The 16,146-nt window shown below is 37.6% G+C and overlaps 1 protein-coding gene across 12 annotated transcripts in view; it reads left to right on the forward strand.

Moving 5' to 3' along the window:
• GRIA4 (glutamate ionotropic receptor AMPA type subunit 4) overlaps window positions 1–16,146 on the forward strand; it is a 578,537-nt gene that overhangs the window by 488,453 nt on the left and 73,938 nt on the right. For all 12 annotated transcript variants that reach the window (XM_032427877.1, XM_032427876.1, XM_032427875.1 and 9 more), the window contains one exon: window positions 1,357–1,410. In XM_032427877.1, the coding sequence (XP_032283768.1) occupies window positions 1,357–1,410 (54 nt within the window). The remainder of the gene's footprint in view (window positions 1–1,356; window positions 1,411–16,146) is intronic.

Consider the following 16,146-nt stretch of genomic DNA (forward strand, 5'->3'; position numbering starts at 1 on the left):
TAGGCGGTTGTGAACTGAATCTGCGTTTGTACCGCACACTGGGAGCTGGGAATCAGTGATAGCAACATCGCAGTACCCGCTGGAAGCAAACACAGACATCTTCGAAGGGATGTTTTCAGGGATATTGGTAGAGAATTTCCCAGAATTGTTGAAGGGAAATCCTTATACTCAGGAAGCACAACAAATCCCGAACAATATAAACAAATACTAAGAAGTAAAAATCCAAACTCTGTTGTAGTGAAACTGCAGAGCCATCAGGATAAAGAGGAGGTCTTAGCTGTGACCAAAAAGAAACGATGAGATGAGCAGAGACTCCATTTCACCAGTGGCCTTGTGTGCCAAGCTCTGTTTTTGAGCAAGTTTGTACTGGATTTTTAAAAGGGTTTTCCTTTATTTTATACACAAGCCACCCATTTACAAAGAATTATTTTTAGAGGATATTAAAACACTAAAAACAATTTAATTTTTTCTTTGATGATGAAAGTACATGAAACTCATATATTGTGTTGTCCCCTTTGAGGAACCAATGAAGTTACAGAACTCCTCATCAGTATCTGTCATCAGATGTTCTCTCATTGCAGGAATTGTCAATTTTATAGAAAACAAGAGTTTTATTTCTGTGTTAGAACTTTCTAAATTGCTAATTCCTGAAACATACCTAAAAACATTCTTCGGAAAAAAACTAATGAATCTAGCAGAGAGAAAAATTCTCTTGATGTTGTTTTGTCTTTATTCTTTTGATTATAATAAAATACCATTCTGTCCATATGCAGGTGGGAATTAACTAGGTGTTCTCTAGCATCAGAGACATCTCAACACAAATACTGTGCCTTACAAAAACCTCGCTTGCTGCTCAGGACAAAAATACAGTCTACTCGTAGAAAATCATTCTTAATAGTGGGAGACACTTAGCAGCTTATCATACATTTCTGCAAATTATCAACAAATTAAGGATGTCTATATTCTTTGGACCAAAATAATTTTAAGTTTCTTATGTTTGTGTATATTCTTTTATATATATATATGAATATATATATATGAACCATCAGTTTGTTTCAAAACCATCTCCTTCTCTTTGAGGGAATTATAGCGTAGTAGTTTTTTGAACAAGGTTTACTGAATGAAAGATCATTTATACAGCATGATTGAAATTAGCGTGTTGGGGTTTTTTTTTTTTTTTACTTTAATCACTTAATTTTTAAGGTAGCTTAGGAATTTCTTCTGGTTATAAGGAAAAGTATAACATTTTCTCATGTTTCCACATGGAATTAGGTTAAAATAGTTAAAATTCTATTTTTAAAAATATCCTTCAGTAAAGTTAAATTGGTTTTCTCTTGTTTCCTTCTATTTTCACAGATTGTGAGCGTTGGGAAGCATGTAAAAGGCTACCATTACATCATTGCAAACTTGGTAAGAGCTCTCTATTTTCTGTTTTTCAGAAGAATTACTCAAGCGTTCCAGATTATTTTAACTGTGCTTTAAAATAATGTTTCAGTAAATGAATAAATTACATTACTTACTAAGCTTTTTATAACCCCTAAGATAAGATTTTTGTTACAGTGGTTATTATATTTCTAACGTGCAATTCAATATATGTTGATGCAAACTAGCTTGACATCTGCCAAAGTGACCTTTAAAAGTAGTTAGGATGTTTGCTTTACTATGATATCACCTGCCAAATTAAATGATGGCCTTTTCTCTGTATAAATGATAAATATACCACTATATGGATCAAGATTGCCAATACTTAGGATATCACAAGGATGATCGAACTGATGACCCATGTCCTCTGATTTTAAGAAAAGCAAGATTGAAATGGCTATATAAGGAAATCTTTTGGTTGCGAGTAATCCATATTTTTTTAGATTATGTCAGCTTTTCATATATTATATATAGATGGTTATTGAACAAGATACATACACTAGTATAAAATCCTGCAAGGACTAAGGCAGGTCCTTTTAGATTTCTTGCCAAGGCTCACCAAGTATTTCTTGTTAACTCTGCAGTGTAGAGGGAAAGAAAGCTACGCAGAGTGCCATTCTCCTTGCTTCATTAGAGCACCGTCTGGCCCAAGGGCTTGATCTCAGATGTGGTTCATTTTAGAGAAGTTAAGAATGTTTTCTCCTTTTTCTCTTTTCCTACCACATATTTCTTTGGTCAGGGTCTTTTGCTTAAGACAGGAAAAGAACCAAAGGCTGCAAAAGAGATTCAGATTTATCCATGAGTGGGCCATCACCCTCTGACACAGGAATTTTTAGTGCATGGATCACACTATGGAATTGAGATATTAAAATTCAGCAATAGACTGTCAAATTCGTATGGTAAAAGATTACCATAAGTCACCATCCGTAACTTGTGCATATCTGCATTATAATATATTGTATCAATTATGCTTTCTCGACTTACTCATTTATCTCTAAATAACTGTGATTTCCAAAACCAGAATGAATTTTGTTTCATTGGGCCAATCAACAGCTATTTCCTGAGAACTATTGCATAGGAATCCCAAATAGGAAGTAAATCCATTATCAAAAAGAAAGATTATATTAATATAGTTAATGTTGAAAGACTGAATGATTTCCTCCTAAGATCAGGAACAGACAAGGATGCCCCCTCATCATTTATGTTGAATATTGTACTGAAGCTTTTAGCAAGAAAAAGAGATAAAAGGCATTCAGATTGAAAAAAAAAAAAAAAAAGATTTTGTGAATAGAAAATCCTAAGGAATCTAATAAAAAATAAGGAATCTTAATTAGATTCCTAAGGAATCTAATAAAAAAATCTAATATGAGAACTTAAGTAGATTCAGCAGGGTTTCAGGATATAAGGTCAATATAAAAAATTTCTGTATTTCTGTACACTAGCAACTAACATTCTGAGAATGAAGTTAAGAGAATAATTCCGTTTATAACTTCCAATTACAATTTACAATTAATGAGAAACTGCTACTTCACCAATTCAGCAGGACTGTTTGGTTGGAGCTCCCGAACTTCCCTCCTCCCCCAGATACACACAGAGTAGTCCCTCTGAGAGAAATCGAGAAACTACCTCAGTGACTCCTACACATCAGGCAACAAGAAAATAACCCACACTGAAATGAGGAGGAAAGGCTGAGACACACTCTTCCCATAAAAACTATACCCAGCTCAGTACCAATCAAGAGGGCATCCCCAACTCCCAGCTTCTCCATGAGCAGCAGAGGATTTGGACCATACATTTAGCACCCCAGCTTTTAAGGCTGTCACTCAAGAGACAGGCCCCCAAAACACCTACCTCTGAAAGCCAATTGGTTATACATCCACAAGACCCACAGGACTACAGAAACCATTCTTAATGGGCTCATGAGCATTCACTGTTAACTATCCTCACAGGCCTTATTAGCACAGAGGGAGCAGGCAAAAATGCCCATCTCTAGTCTGTCCCTGAAAGGAAATTGACTACCTACTTTACAATCTGCTGCTGAGAGTCCATATGCAAGAGTCTGGCTGCATGCATTAAGGAACTGCCTGTGATCCCCATGGAGCCCAGGGGAGCTGATGGGCATTTCTGTCACCTTCTCCCTCTGGCTCACTCCCACTATAAAACCAGGTTATCATCCTGTCTCTAGAAGAAGATTGTACACATGCCTGGTGCCCTGCGTTTGACTGTTGCCACTCAAGGGATGACTGGATCCGATAACCAATGGAGCTTGCATTCACAAATCCCACAGGACTGTAGTGAACAATGAGGCAGTTCTTAACAGGTATGCAAGAGTGCTCACCCAGGTATCCCCCCGGGGCTCAATGGAGAGGGAACTGGCAAGTCTTTCCCTGAAATGGGTTTGACTATATATTTCACAAGCTGTTTCTTGAGAGTCAGTCTTAAAATCAGCCTGCATCTAGGTGCTGACTGTGATCCTTTCCTTTGGAACACTGTCAGGTCCCTCAACTACTAGGAGCCACTAAAAAAAAAAGAAGGCTGTTGGAGTAATCACATAGATTTAAAAGACAACCAACAGTTTGATGAGCTCATCTCTATACGACTCCAGTGTGTCAAGACTGGTGGAGCTGTCTGTATTACCTAATGTGCAGAAACCAACCCACACGGGAAATCAAGAAAAATGCAGAAACGAGGAAATACATTCCAAACAAAAGAACAAAATAAATCTCCAGAAACAAATCTTAACGAAATGGAAATAAGTGATTTACACAATAGAGTTCAAAATAACAGTCATACAGTTGTTTGTTGAGGTCAGGAGAGCAAGGCATTAACAAAGTAAGCATTTCAACAAAGAGTTAGAAAATATTTTTAAAAAATACCAAACAGAAATCAGAGAGCTGAAGAATACAATAACTAACTACAAAATTCAGTAGAGGTGTTCAACTAGACTAGAATAAGTGGAAAGAAGGATCAGCCAACTTGAAGACAAGGCAATGGAATCTACCCAATCCGAGAAGCAAAAAGGAAAAAAAAAAAAGAATGAAAGGACTGAAGATAGCTTAAGGGACTTAGGATATACCATCAGGGACCAACAGATGTATTATAGGGCTTCCGGAAGGAGAAGAGAGAGACAAAGGAGCAGAAAGCTTCTTCAAAGAAATAATGGCTGAAAACTTCCCTAACCTGGGGAAAGTCATATAAATCCAATTCCAGGAAGACCAAAAAATACCAAATAAGCTGCATCTTAAGAGATACACACCAAGACACATTAGTTAAGTTATTCACAGATTGAAGACAAAGAGAGCATCTTAAAAGCAGCAAGAGGAAAATAACTTGTACGTACAAGGGAAGTACAACAAGACTATCAGCAGAAGCTTTATAAGAAGGGAGTGGGATGATGTATATATTCAAAGTGCTGATAGGAAAAAAACTGCTAACCAAGAATACTCTACCTGGCAAAGTTGTCCTTGAGAACTGAAGGAGAGATAGAGAATTTTCCAGACAAGCAGAGACTAAAAGAGTTGATCATGAATGGTTTTACAAGAAATGTTGATGTTTCAAGCTGAAATAAAAGGACATAAGTTAGTAACATAAAAACATATGAAAGTAGGGCGCCTAGGTGGCTCAGGCAGTTAAGCAACTGTCTTTGGCTCAGGTCATGATCCCAGGGTCCTGGGATCGAGTCCCTCATTGGGCTCCCTCTGCTCTTTGGGGAACCTACTTCTCCCTCTGCCTGCCACTCCCCCCTGCTTGTGCTCTCTCTCTCTCTCTCTCTCTCTCTATATATATATATATATATATATCAGATAAATAAATATCTGATATATCTCTCTATATATCTATATATCAAATAAATAAATAAAATCTTAAAAAAATATATGAAAGTATAAAACCCACTACTAATGGTAAGTATACAGAAAAATTCAGAATACTCCAATATCGTCATAGTGGTGGGTAGATCACTTCTAACTCTAACATAAAGGTTAAAAAACTAAAATATTAGAAGTAATTATAACTACAATAATTTCTTAATATATACACAATATAAAAAGATGTAAATTGTGACATCAAAAACAAAATGTGGGAAGAAATGTGTAGAATTGTAGAGCTTTTGTATGCATTCAGTTTAGTTGTTAACAGCTTAAAATAGACTATTATAGCTATAAGATGTTTTATTAAAGCCTCATGGTAACCACAAAGCAAAAACTTATCATAGAAGAAACACAAAACATGAAGAGAAGGGAATCAAAACATACCACCTCAGAAAATCATCAGATCACAAAAGAAGAGAACGAGAGAGAAAGGAACAAAGGAACTACAAATCAACTAGAAAACAATTCACAAAATGTCAATACTAAATCTATTCCTACTGACATCTATTTAAGTGTGAATGAACTATATTCTCCAATCAAAAGACATAGAGTGGCTGAATGAATTTAAAAAAGAAGGAAAGAAAGAAAAAAAAAGAAAAGACCTAACTCTGTGCTGCCTACAGAGACTCATTTCAGCTTTAAGGATACAAACAGACTGAAAGTGAAAGAAGGGAAAAAACACCAGGCAAATGGAAACTGAGGAAAGAAGGAGTAGCTATAGTTGTATCAGACAGATTGACTTGAAGCCAGAAACTATCACAAAAGACAAAGAATATCATTTTTAATGATAAAAGAGTTAATTCATCAATAAAATACAACATTTGTAAATACTTTTGCACCCAACAGCAGGACACCTAAATGTATAATAAAGCAAATATTAACAGATCTGAAAAGAAATATAGCAACCCAGAAATAGTAGGGAATTTAAATACCCCATTTTCCTCTTTTTTTTTTTTTTTTTAATTAAATTCAAGTTAGTTAACATATAGTGTATTATTAGTTTCAGGGTAGAGTTTAGTGATTTATCATTTGCATATAACACCCAGTGCTCATTATATCAAGTGCCCTCCTTAACCGCCCTTCACCCAGTTACTCCATCTCCCCACCCACTTCCCTTCCAGCAACCTTCAGCTTATTCCCTATAGTTAAGAGTCTCTTATGGTTTGCCTCTCTCTCTGTTTTTATCTTATGTTATTTTTCCTTCCCTTCCCCTATGATCATCTGTTTTATTTCTTAAATTCCACATGAGTGAAATCATATAGTATTTGTCTTTCTCTGACTGACTTATTTCACTTAGCATAATATACTCTAGTTCCATCCATGTCATTACAAATGGCAAGATTTCATTCTGTTTGATGGCTGAGTAATATTCCATTATATATACACATGTGCATGCATGCACATACACGTACCACATCTTCTTTATTAATTCATCTGTCAGTGGACATCTGGCCTCTTTCCATAGTTTGGCTATTGTGGATATTGCTGCTGTAAACATTGGGGTGCATATGCCCCTCTGAATCACTATTTTTGTATCCTTTGGATAAATTCCTAGTAGTGCAATTGCTGGGTCGAAGGGTAGCTCTATTTTCAACTTTTTGAGGACCCTCCATTCTGTTTTCCAGAGTGGCTGCACCAGCTTGCATTCCCACCAACAGTGTAGGAGGGTTCCCCTTTCTCTGCATCCTCTCCAACATCTGTTGCTTCCCGAGTTGTTAATTTTAGCCATTCTGACTGGTGTGAGATGGTATCTCATTGTGGTTTTGATTTGTATTTCCCTGATGCCGAGTGATATTGACCACCTTTTTATGTGTCTGCTGGCCATTTGTATGTCTTCTTTAGAGAAATGTCTGTTTATGTCTTCTGCCCATTTCTTGACTGTATTTTTGTTTCAATACCCCATTTTCAATAATGGCTAGATCCTTGACACAGAATATTCAACAAGGAGACATGGATTTAAACTGCCTGTTGGACCACACGGGCCTAACAGACAGCGACAGAATATTCCATTTAAGAGCAGCAGAATATACATTCTTTTCAAGCACATACAACATCCTGCAGGATAGATCATATGTTAGGCCACAAAACAAGTCTTCATCAATTTAAGAAGCCTGAAATTATATCATGCAACCTTTCTAACCACATAGATATGAAGCTAGAAATCAATTACCAGAAGAAATTTCAAAAGTATGCAGGTACATGGAGATTAAACAAATGCTCCTAAACAACTAATGGCTTAAATAAGAAATTAAAAGAGAAATAGAAAAGTTCCTTGAGAAAGTGAAAATGGAAACATAACATACTGGAACATGTGGAATAGAGCAAAAGCAGGTCTAAGAAGGAAGTTCATGGTGATAAATGCCTACATTAAGAAAAAAGAAAAATCAAATGAACAATCTAACTTTATACCTCAAGGAACTAGAAAAAGAAGAACAAACTAAGCTCAAAGTTTGTAGAAGAAAGGAAAAAACAAAGGTCAGAGTGAACATAAATGAAATAGAGACTAAAAAGACAATAGATCAATGAAACTGAGAGCTGGTTTTATGAAAAGATAAACGAAATCGACAAATCTTTAGACTAAGAAAAAAAGAACACTTAAAGTAAGAAATGTAAGAAGATACATTACAACTCATGATACAAAGGATAGTAAGAAAGTGCTTATAAACAACTACAAACCAACACATTAGAAGAACACTAGAAGAACCAGATAAATTCCCAGAAGTACACAACCTACTATGCATGAATTATGATGAAAAAGAAAGACCAATTAACAAGTAAAGAGTTTGAATCAGTAATCAAAACACTCCCACCAAAAAAGTCTAGAACCAAATGGTTTCATGGGCAAATTCTACGAAACACTAAAAGAAGAATTAATACCAATCCTTTTGAAATTATTCCAACAAATAGAAGAGGAAGGAACACTTCCAAAATAATTTTAAGAAGCCAGTGTTACGTTGATACCAAAGTCAGACAAGGACAGTACCAAAAAAAAGTAAATTAAAGGCTTATATTCCTGATGAATGTGGACGCAGAAATCCTCAACAGAATATTAGCAGATCAAATTCAACAGTGTATTAAAAAGATCATACCAAGATCATACCAATATCAAGAGTGATTTATCTCAGAGATGTAAAGATGGCTCAAAATCCACAACTCAGTCACCGTGATACACCACGTTAACAAAAGGATAAAAACCACATGATCATCTCATTAGATGCATAAAAAGCATTTGACAAAATTCAACATTATCTCATGATAAAAACTGGGTATAGAAGGAACATAACATAACAAAAGCCATGTATGACAAGCCCACATCTAACATCATACATCAATGTTGAAAAGCTGTAAAAGCGTTTCCTCTAAGGTCAGGAACAGCACAAGGATGTCCATTCTCACCACTGTTTTTCAGTGTAGTACTGGATGTCCCAGCCAGAGCAATTAAGCAAGAAAAGAAATAAAAGACATCCAAATTGGAAAGGAAGACATAAACTGTAGATGATACAATATAATATACAGAAAGCCTTAATGATTCCACCAAAAATCTATTAGAATAAATGACTTCATTAAAGATGTAGAATATAAAATCAATATATAAAACTCAGCTATGTTTCTGTACAGTAACAACAAACTCTCAGAGAAATTAAGAAAACAGTCTTGTTTACAAAAGCATCAGAAACAATATACTTAGGAATAAGTATTGACAAAGGAGGTGAAAGATCTCTACAGTGAAAACTCTAAGACATGGATGAAAGAAGACACAGATAAATGGAAAAATATTGTGTGTTCATAGAATGGAAGTATTAATATTGTTAAAATTTCCATACTACCCAAAGCAGTCTACAGATTGAATGCAACCCCTATCAAGATTAAAATAGCATATTTCACAGAGGTAGAGAAAACAATCCTAAAATTTGTATGGAGCCACAAAAGATCGCAAAAGGCTAAAGCAATCTTGAGAAAGAAGAACAAAGCTGGAGGCACCACACTTCCTGATTCAAACTGTATTACCAAGCTTATAATGATCAAAACAGTGTGGTATTGGAATAAAAACAGACACAGATCAGTGGAACAGATTACGGAGCCCAGGGTACAACCTGGCATCTGCAGTTGATTAACTTCCATCACAGGAGCCAGGAGTGCAGTAGGGGAAGGGGAGTCTCTTCAGTGAGTGCTGTTGGGAAACTAAATATCCACATCTAAGCAGGGCCCTTATCTTACACCATATGCAAAAATTAATTCAAACATGGTTAAATTCTTCAATGTAAGACCTGAGACTGTGAAACTCCTAGAAGAAGGCCTGGGAAGTAATCCCGTTGACGTTGATCTTACGGTGTTTTTTTGGATCTGACTCCAAAAGCACAGCAACAAAAAGCAAAAACAAACGAGTGGGACCCGGACAAAGTAAAAAGCTTCCACCTGCCAAAGGAAGCCGTTCAACAAGGCGGACAGGCAACCTATGGAATGGGAGAGAAAATTTGCAAACCACCTATCTAACAAGGGATATTAATATCCAGAATGCAAGGAATTTTTACAACTCAATAGCAAAAACAAAACAAAACAAAACCCACAACAACAACAAACAAATACCTCAATTAAAGAGGGGGCGCCTGGTGGCTCATTCGTTAAGCGTCTGCCTTCAGCTCAGGTCATGATCCTGGAGTCCCGGGATCAAGCCCGGCATTGGGCTCCCTGCTCAGCGGGGAGTCTGCTTCTCCCTCTCCCTCTCCCTCTGGCTTGTGCTCTCTCTCTCTCTCACTCTCTCTCAAATAAATAAATAAAATCTTTTTAAAAAAATAAATAAAAAATAAAAATGGGCAAAAGACTATTTTAACAAAAAAGACACACAGATGGCCAATAGTACATGAAAAAGTGCTCAGCATCACTAATCATGAGGGAAATGCTAATCAAAGCCACAGTGAGATATTAGCTCACACCTGTTAGCACAGCTATTATCTGAAAGAGAGAACCAAATGCTGGTAAGGGTGTAGAAAAATGGGAATCCCTGTGCACTGTTGGTGGAAATGGGAACTGATGCAGCCCCTACGGAAAACAATACGGAGATTCTTCAGAAAATTAAAAATAACAATCCAACTTCTAGGTATATATCCAAAGGAAAAGAATAATATCTAAAAGGTATCTATACCCCTATGTTCATTGTAGCATTATTCACAGTAGCCAAAGTATAGAAACAGCCTAAGTGTCCATCAACAGATGAATGGATAAAATATATATGTACATCAGCCATAAAAGAGAAGGAAACTCCACCATTTCTGACACCATGGATGAACCAGGATGGCATAATGCTAAATGAAAGAAGACAGTAAGACAAACACTGCATGGTATCACCTATATTGGGAATTTTTTTAAGAAATCTAACTCATAGATTAACTCCTAGAGAACAGTGTTGCTAGCCAGGAGCTGGAGGGTGGAGAACACAGGAAGAAGTTAGTAGAGGACTACAAACTTTCAGTTATGAGATGAATGTGGTCTCGGAATCTAATATGTAACATGGTAGCTGTAGCTTGTAATACTGTATTATGTAAATGAAATTTGCCAAGAGAGTAGAACTGAAGGGTTCTCACCAAAAGAGACAAAAATGAAGGTAAACATGTGAGGTGATGGATGTGTTAATTAACTCGATGGTGGGAACGCTTTCACGAGGTATACGTACGTCAAATCATCACGTTGTACACTTTAGGTATATTACAAGTGTACTTGTCAGTTATACCTCAATAAAGCTGAAGAAAAGACTGATTTAACAGTAGTAGCAAGAACCGATTTCTAAAATAATAATTCTTACTGGTTACTGGTGGCTACAAGTAGTCCAGATGCTATAAAATATTCTGTAGTCATAACGTTGAAAAAGAAAGCAGAAGGTATGAAGGCCAACTCATATTTACCAAAAAGAGAAGAATGAAGCAAGACAGACATCAGAAATCCATATGTGCTGCCTAAAATATATCATGAATTTACAAGCACACATTTTTAAAGTAAAAGTTAAGGAACTCCCTTATAATTAAGCAGGGTTATCTCCACAGAGAAACCGAATTTCATTATGGATATTTTTTTTTATTCTTTTCAAATGATAATCCTCTAAACCAAGAAAGAAAACAAGTAATGTCCCAGAAATATTGGCTTCTTAATGGCCATTAAATCCTTTACCTGAAATATCAAAGGCAGATTTCACATATTTAAATAAAATAACATTCCATTTCATTATGAGTGAGGATGCAAATGGGTTGTGAAAGCTCATCAGCACTACTCAAAACTGTCTTTTCATTATCCATAAGTTAAATTTATCATCTTCAATTAACTATGATTCAATATCATGCATCCTTCTGTCTTGATGAAACGGGAATAGACTGATGTTCTCCATGTCCCACTGGTTCGCTTTGCTGCTCGTGCAGTGGGCTGGGACCTCACCTCCCCAGCCAAGGGCCGAAAGAAACGAGGATCCCTTTCCTTTGTGACTCAAACTTTAGGCTGCTAAGCATCCAGGAAGACCCACAAGAGTTGATGCCATCCGAATAGCATGAGCTTTGCTTGATACATAAGTGCAGGGATGTGCCCCTCCCGGGTTCTTGAAATTTTTCTGATATCACTGCCGCTGTCATTCGGCACATTAAGGATGAGCAAAATTTGTAAGAAAGGAAAGATTGCTAAAATCTTTCTTTCCTCTGTCCTGTTTTTGGTTTGTATGTGGGAATGTTTTACTTAGACATACCTGTCGTCTAATTGTATCTCATTAGATTAAACTCTGTTCTAGAAATTTCCAAGATACTTAGAAGCAGGAAAACTTTATCTGTTGGTTCACTATGGTCTGTTTTTCAGAGATTTAAGTAAGAAAAATGCTTCCCTACTTTGCCCATCGACTTTCTCATTTCCAGTTCTTTGTTTACTTTGCTCCTGGATTTTTTGTTGTTGCTGTTGTTGTTTAAGACAAGTATGATCATATCATTTCCCAGCTCAAAGTATTTCTTTGGCTCTAGGCTGCAAATGCAGTAAAAGGATTCCGGGGCTTTGTGACAGGGAAAGACCCTGAGATCTCTCCAGCCCTCCCTGCTAATGCCTGTCATCTCACCTCTCCATAAAACTTCCTGCAGTTCTCAAAAGGACACACAGCCAGTGCCCATTTGTTACCACGTCCTACCAAACCTAGGCACCGCGCTGCCCACATCCTTAAGGGTGGAGTATTGACACTCTTGTCCCTAAGGCACAAAATCCTTCCAGTTTTATCCCTCCTAACCCCAGATCCTCTCTCCCACTCCACCCTACATGTGCCCCTTCCCAAAACCAGACTAGTTCCCAGACACCTGATAGCTCTTTTATCTTCGCAGCTTTAGCTTTGTCTCCCTGGGAGGCAATCCTGAGTCCACCCAATCTTGATAAACAGTCACTTCTTCCAGAAAGCTGTCCTTATGTACTGAATCTGATAGTGCCTCTTCGGGGCTCACAGGTCACCCCAGGTACCAATAATACAGAATGCAATTATTTTTTTTCATCCATGAACTCATTATTTTACCCCTCCTCTGTACCAAGTAGGTCCACCGTGCTGTCACCCAGCTGCAAGTAAGATACTGCAGGCACACTGCGAGCTCATCAGAGGAAGAACAATGTCTTACTTGACCTTCTAAAAAGTACCCTTACCCTCCCTCTTTGTTAAAGGGCTGCCTATCCTCCAGCATCCAGCTTCTGTCATTGTGTTTAGTTTGTTGCTTATAATTGTTCTAATTAACCCTCAACATAGATGCTTATTCTATAGACTGCAAAATGGGGTTCAGTGTAATTCGCCCAAGATCACACAGATCCTGAGTCTCAAAAGCAAGATTGAAACTCTGTCCTGTCTGATTGCAAAGAATATATAAATCAAATAAATAAAATTAAAATTAGTAAATACCTGATGTAGCCACAAAGTGAGCATTCATTTAGATATTACCTATACCACCCTTGAGGGGGATCTGGCCTTACAGACATTCTCTGTATTTGTATTCACAGCTTCCTTCTGCCCTCCTCCAGCAGTCAGAGTAGTTAAATACGGCCACCAGGAGCAACAAGAAACTGTTGACATTGTTGCACGCAAGGCAAATTCTTAAAATCTTGGTCTCATTTAGATTTCTAATTTTTTAAAATATATTCCATTTACATTTAGGAAAACACCTGGCTCTTTCTTGAAGTAGTATAAAATTACGGAATGATCAGGGTATATCATTAAAGATGAACCACAGCTCTTGCTTACCTGTCCCTGACCTCACCACACACAAACACACAGACATGCACATACCATCCATGCCTCGTTTGGAAGGTAAGGAAGTTAAGATACAGAAAGTAAAGTGATTTGTCCGCATGTAGGCATCTGGTTGATGTCAGAATGGGGCCTAGAACTCAGTTCCCCATATTTGCAGACTAGCACGTTTTCACTCACCGGCAGTGACCCCACTCAGGATTCCATGAACGTGAAGACTTTTTTTTTACCTTTTTCTTTGTGCTTACTGTATTTTTAACTTTTCTGCATTGAGCACATCTGATTCCACCATCTACATACTTGGTTACCAAAAATGCATACTTTAAGTCAATTTCTTAACAACCTGGTTTTTAAAAGATGTTAAAAGGAAGCCTCTCCCGTTCTGCTCGGCAGCGCTTCTGGTAACCGTACAAGAGCTGTCTCGGTGTGATTTCCTTGTCCTTTGAGCCTGAAATGCAAAACAGCAGAAATATGATCAGAATTGGTCACACCCTAAAGGATGAGCATTTATTAAGCACCTGTGATGTGATGGATTTACAGATTTACATCAATAGTCAGCGGGATATCCAAAGTCCTGCCATTTATTATTATCCTTTTGCTTCTTTACCCCCAGAGGATGTATGAACTGTCAGTGGAAATTAAAAGGAAAAGCAAGTTGAAAGTTAATCTTTCCTTAGGATGTCAGTATATTATATAGAGAGACTATATATACTGTGTACTTAGTTACTAACCACTGATTTCACACACACACACACACACACACACACACACACACACACACACTGTAGAGTTACAATTTTAAAACAGTGTCTCCTAGAACCTTCCTTCCACAATACTCTCTGGGTAAAAACTGAAGTCTCAATAGGCACCAAGGTAACTGTTTCCAAGAAAACGACTTCACAGCCTAGATCCTATCACTTTTCTATATAAAACTATTTTAAAGTGTATGAAAGGAAAAATATTGCCTGTACTCAGACAGACATAGCTAAAATTAACGGAGCCACCCACCACTCATTCAGGTCAGAACTGAAAGAACTTTGAAATCCGATGTGGTATTTTTTCCTTCTCCGTCAGCATATCCGGATGGAATCAGAGAAATGTGTACTGTTATCAGTGAGACTTGACATCCGAGGGTTCTTCTGAAGGCTGCGGCTTTGCCTGTGTGTCTGGCAGCTGTGGGAGAGGCTGTGCAAGGAAGCGTGGCCGGTCTTCTGTTTCAGCCGTGCTGAAAGAACTAATAATGTCATCAGTTAGCAACTAATGCGATAGTTGAATCGCTGTGGCTTTTAGAAAACGAATTTTTTTTGCCTGCCCGTGGGTCAGCCCTCTCCTCCCTTCGAAGCAAACAAATGTCGGCTGACATTTTACTAGCTAGAGATTGATGGACAGTGCTTTTCCCATTTCAAAAACGTGGATTTGCTTTCTGGTGTCTAGTTTCTCTCCCAGTGAAACGAGAGTGTTACTGATGAGCTGTCAAATTAGCTGGCACAACATAGGCAGGGGATAAATATTTGTTGAGGGAATTAATTAATAACAGCTATCATTTACTGACTTCAAACCAGATGTGCTAGTGACTTTAGCATTGTTATTCTCATTTTGCACATGGGAAACCCACGGCCAGTAAGTTACAGAGGTGGATTCAGGACGTGGACAGTTTTCGACAGTATACCCCTCTCTCCTCTTACCTTGGGTAAGAATCCACAGGAGCCTAGGGCAGAAAAGGCCAATGCAAGAATCATCTTGGTTCTACTGTGTATTTGCTATATGATCTTCAGTAGTTTTTCTTTAATCTACTGAGCCTTGGTTTCCTTATTTGTAAGATAAGTCTAATAATAGGATGTATCTCATCTTGTTAGGAGAACCAAACTAGATCATCTGTGTCAAGTGCCCAGCACAGAAGAAGCCCACCGTCAGTATTAGCTATAAATACACACTCCTGGCACTTTCCAGAGCAACCTCGCTTCGTTGTCAGTAGACTGGTCTGTTTCTTCTTAGATAGCCAAACAGCAGTGTGCATATATAGCCTGCTTTGTTATTAACGAAAAACAGAAGTTTCCGAAACCGAGGCTGAGACACATTACGGCAGAGGCAACCCCAGGCCCTGGTCTTCTCCCTGATTGTTGCGCCGATTCCCGTGCTAACTGCGGGGTCACTGCTGCGGAGTTTATTTTCGCCAAAAAATAGAAAAAACACTTTCCCTTAGTTCACTCACACAATTGAATCAAATTCACATAAAAACAAAAACAAAACAAAACAAAAAACTTGGGTCGCCTGGGTGGCTCAGTTGGTGAAGCATCTGCCTTCGGCTCAGGTCATGATTCCGGGGTCCTGGGATCGAGCCCCTCGTCATTGGGCTCCTTGCTCTACGGGAGTCTGCCCCCACCCTGCTTGTTCTCTGTCTCTCAAATAAATAAATAAAATCTTTAAAACAGATAAAAATATATATATTTAAAATTTTAAAAAAAACACTTCACTAAATACTAAGAGAAAACCAAAAAAAAAAAAAAAAAGCAAATACAGATGCTAGAAACTCACGTGTGCACATGTGTTTGTGTTGGGGGGAGTTACTTTTCTCTGAGCCGATACCTTTGGTTTTATTAATTCACTTACCTA

This window comes from Phoca vitulina, unplaced genomic scaffold, assembly GCF_004348235.1.
Source record: "Phoca vitulina isolate PV1807 unplaced genomic scaffold, GSC_HSeal_1.0 scaffold38, whole genome shotgun sequence".
In the NCBI taxonomy this organism is placed as follows: Eukaryota; Metazoa; Chordata; class Mammalia; order Carnivora; family Phocidae; genus Phoca; species Phoca vitulina.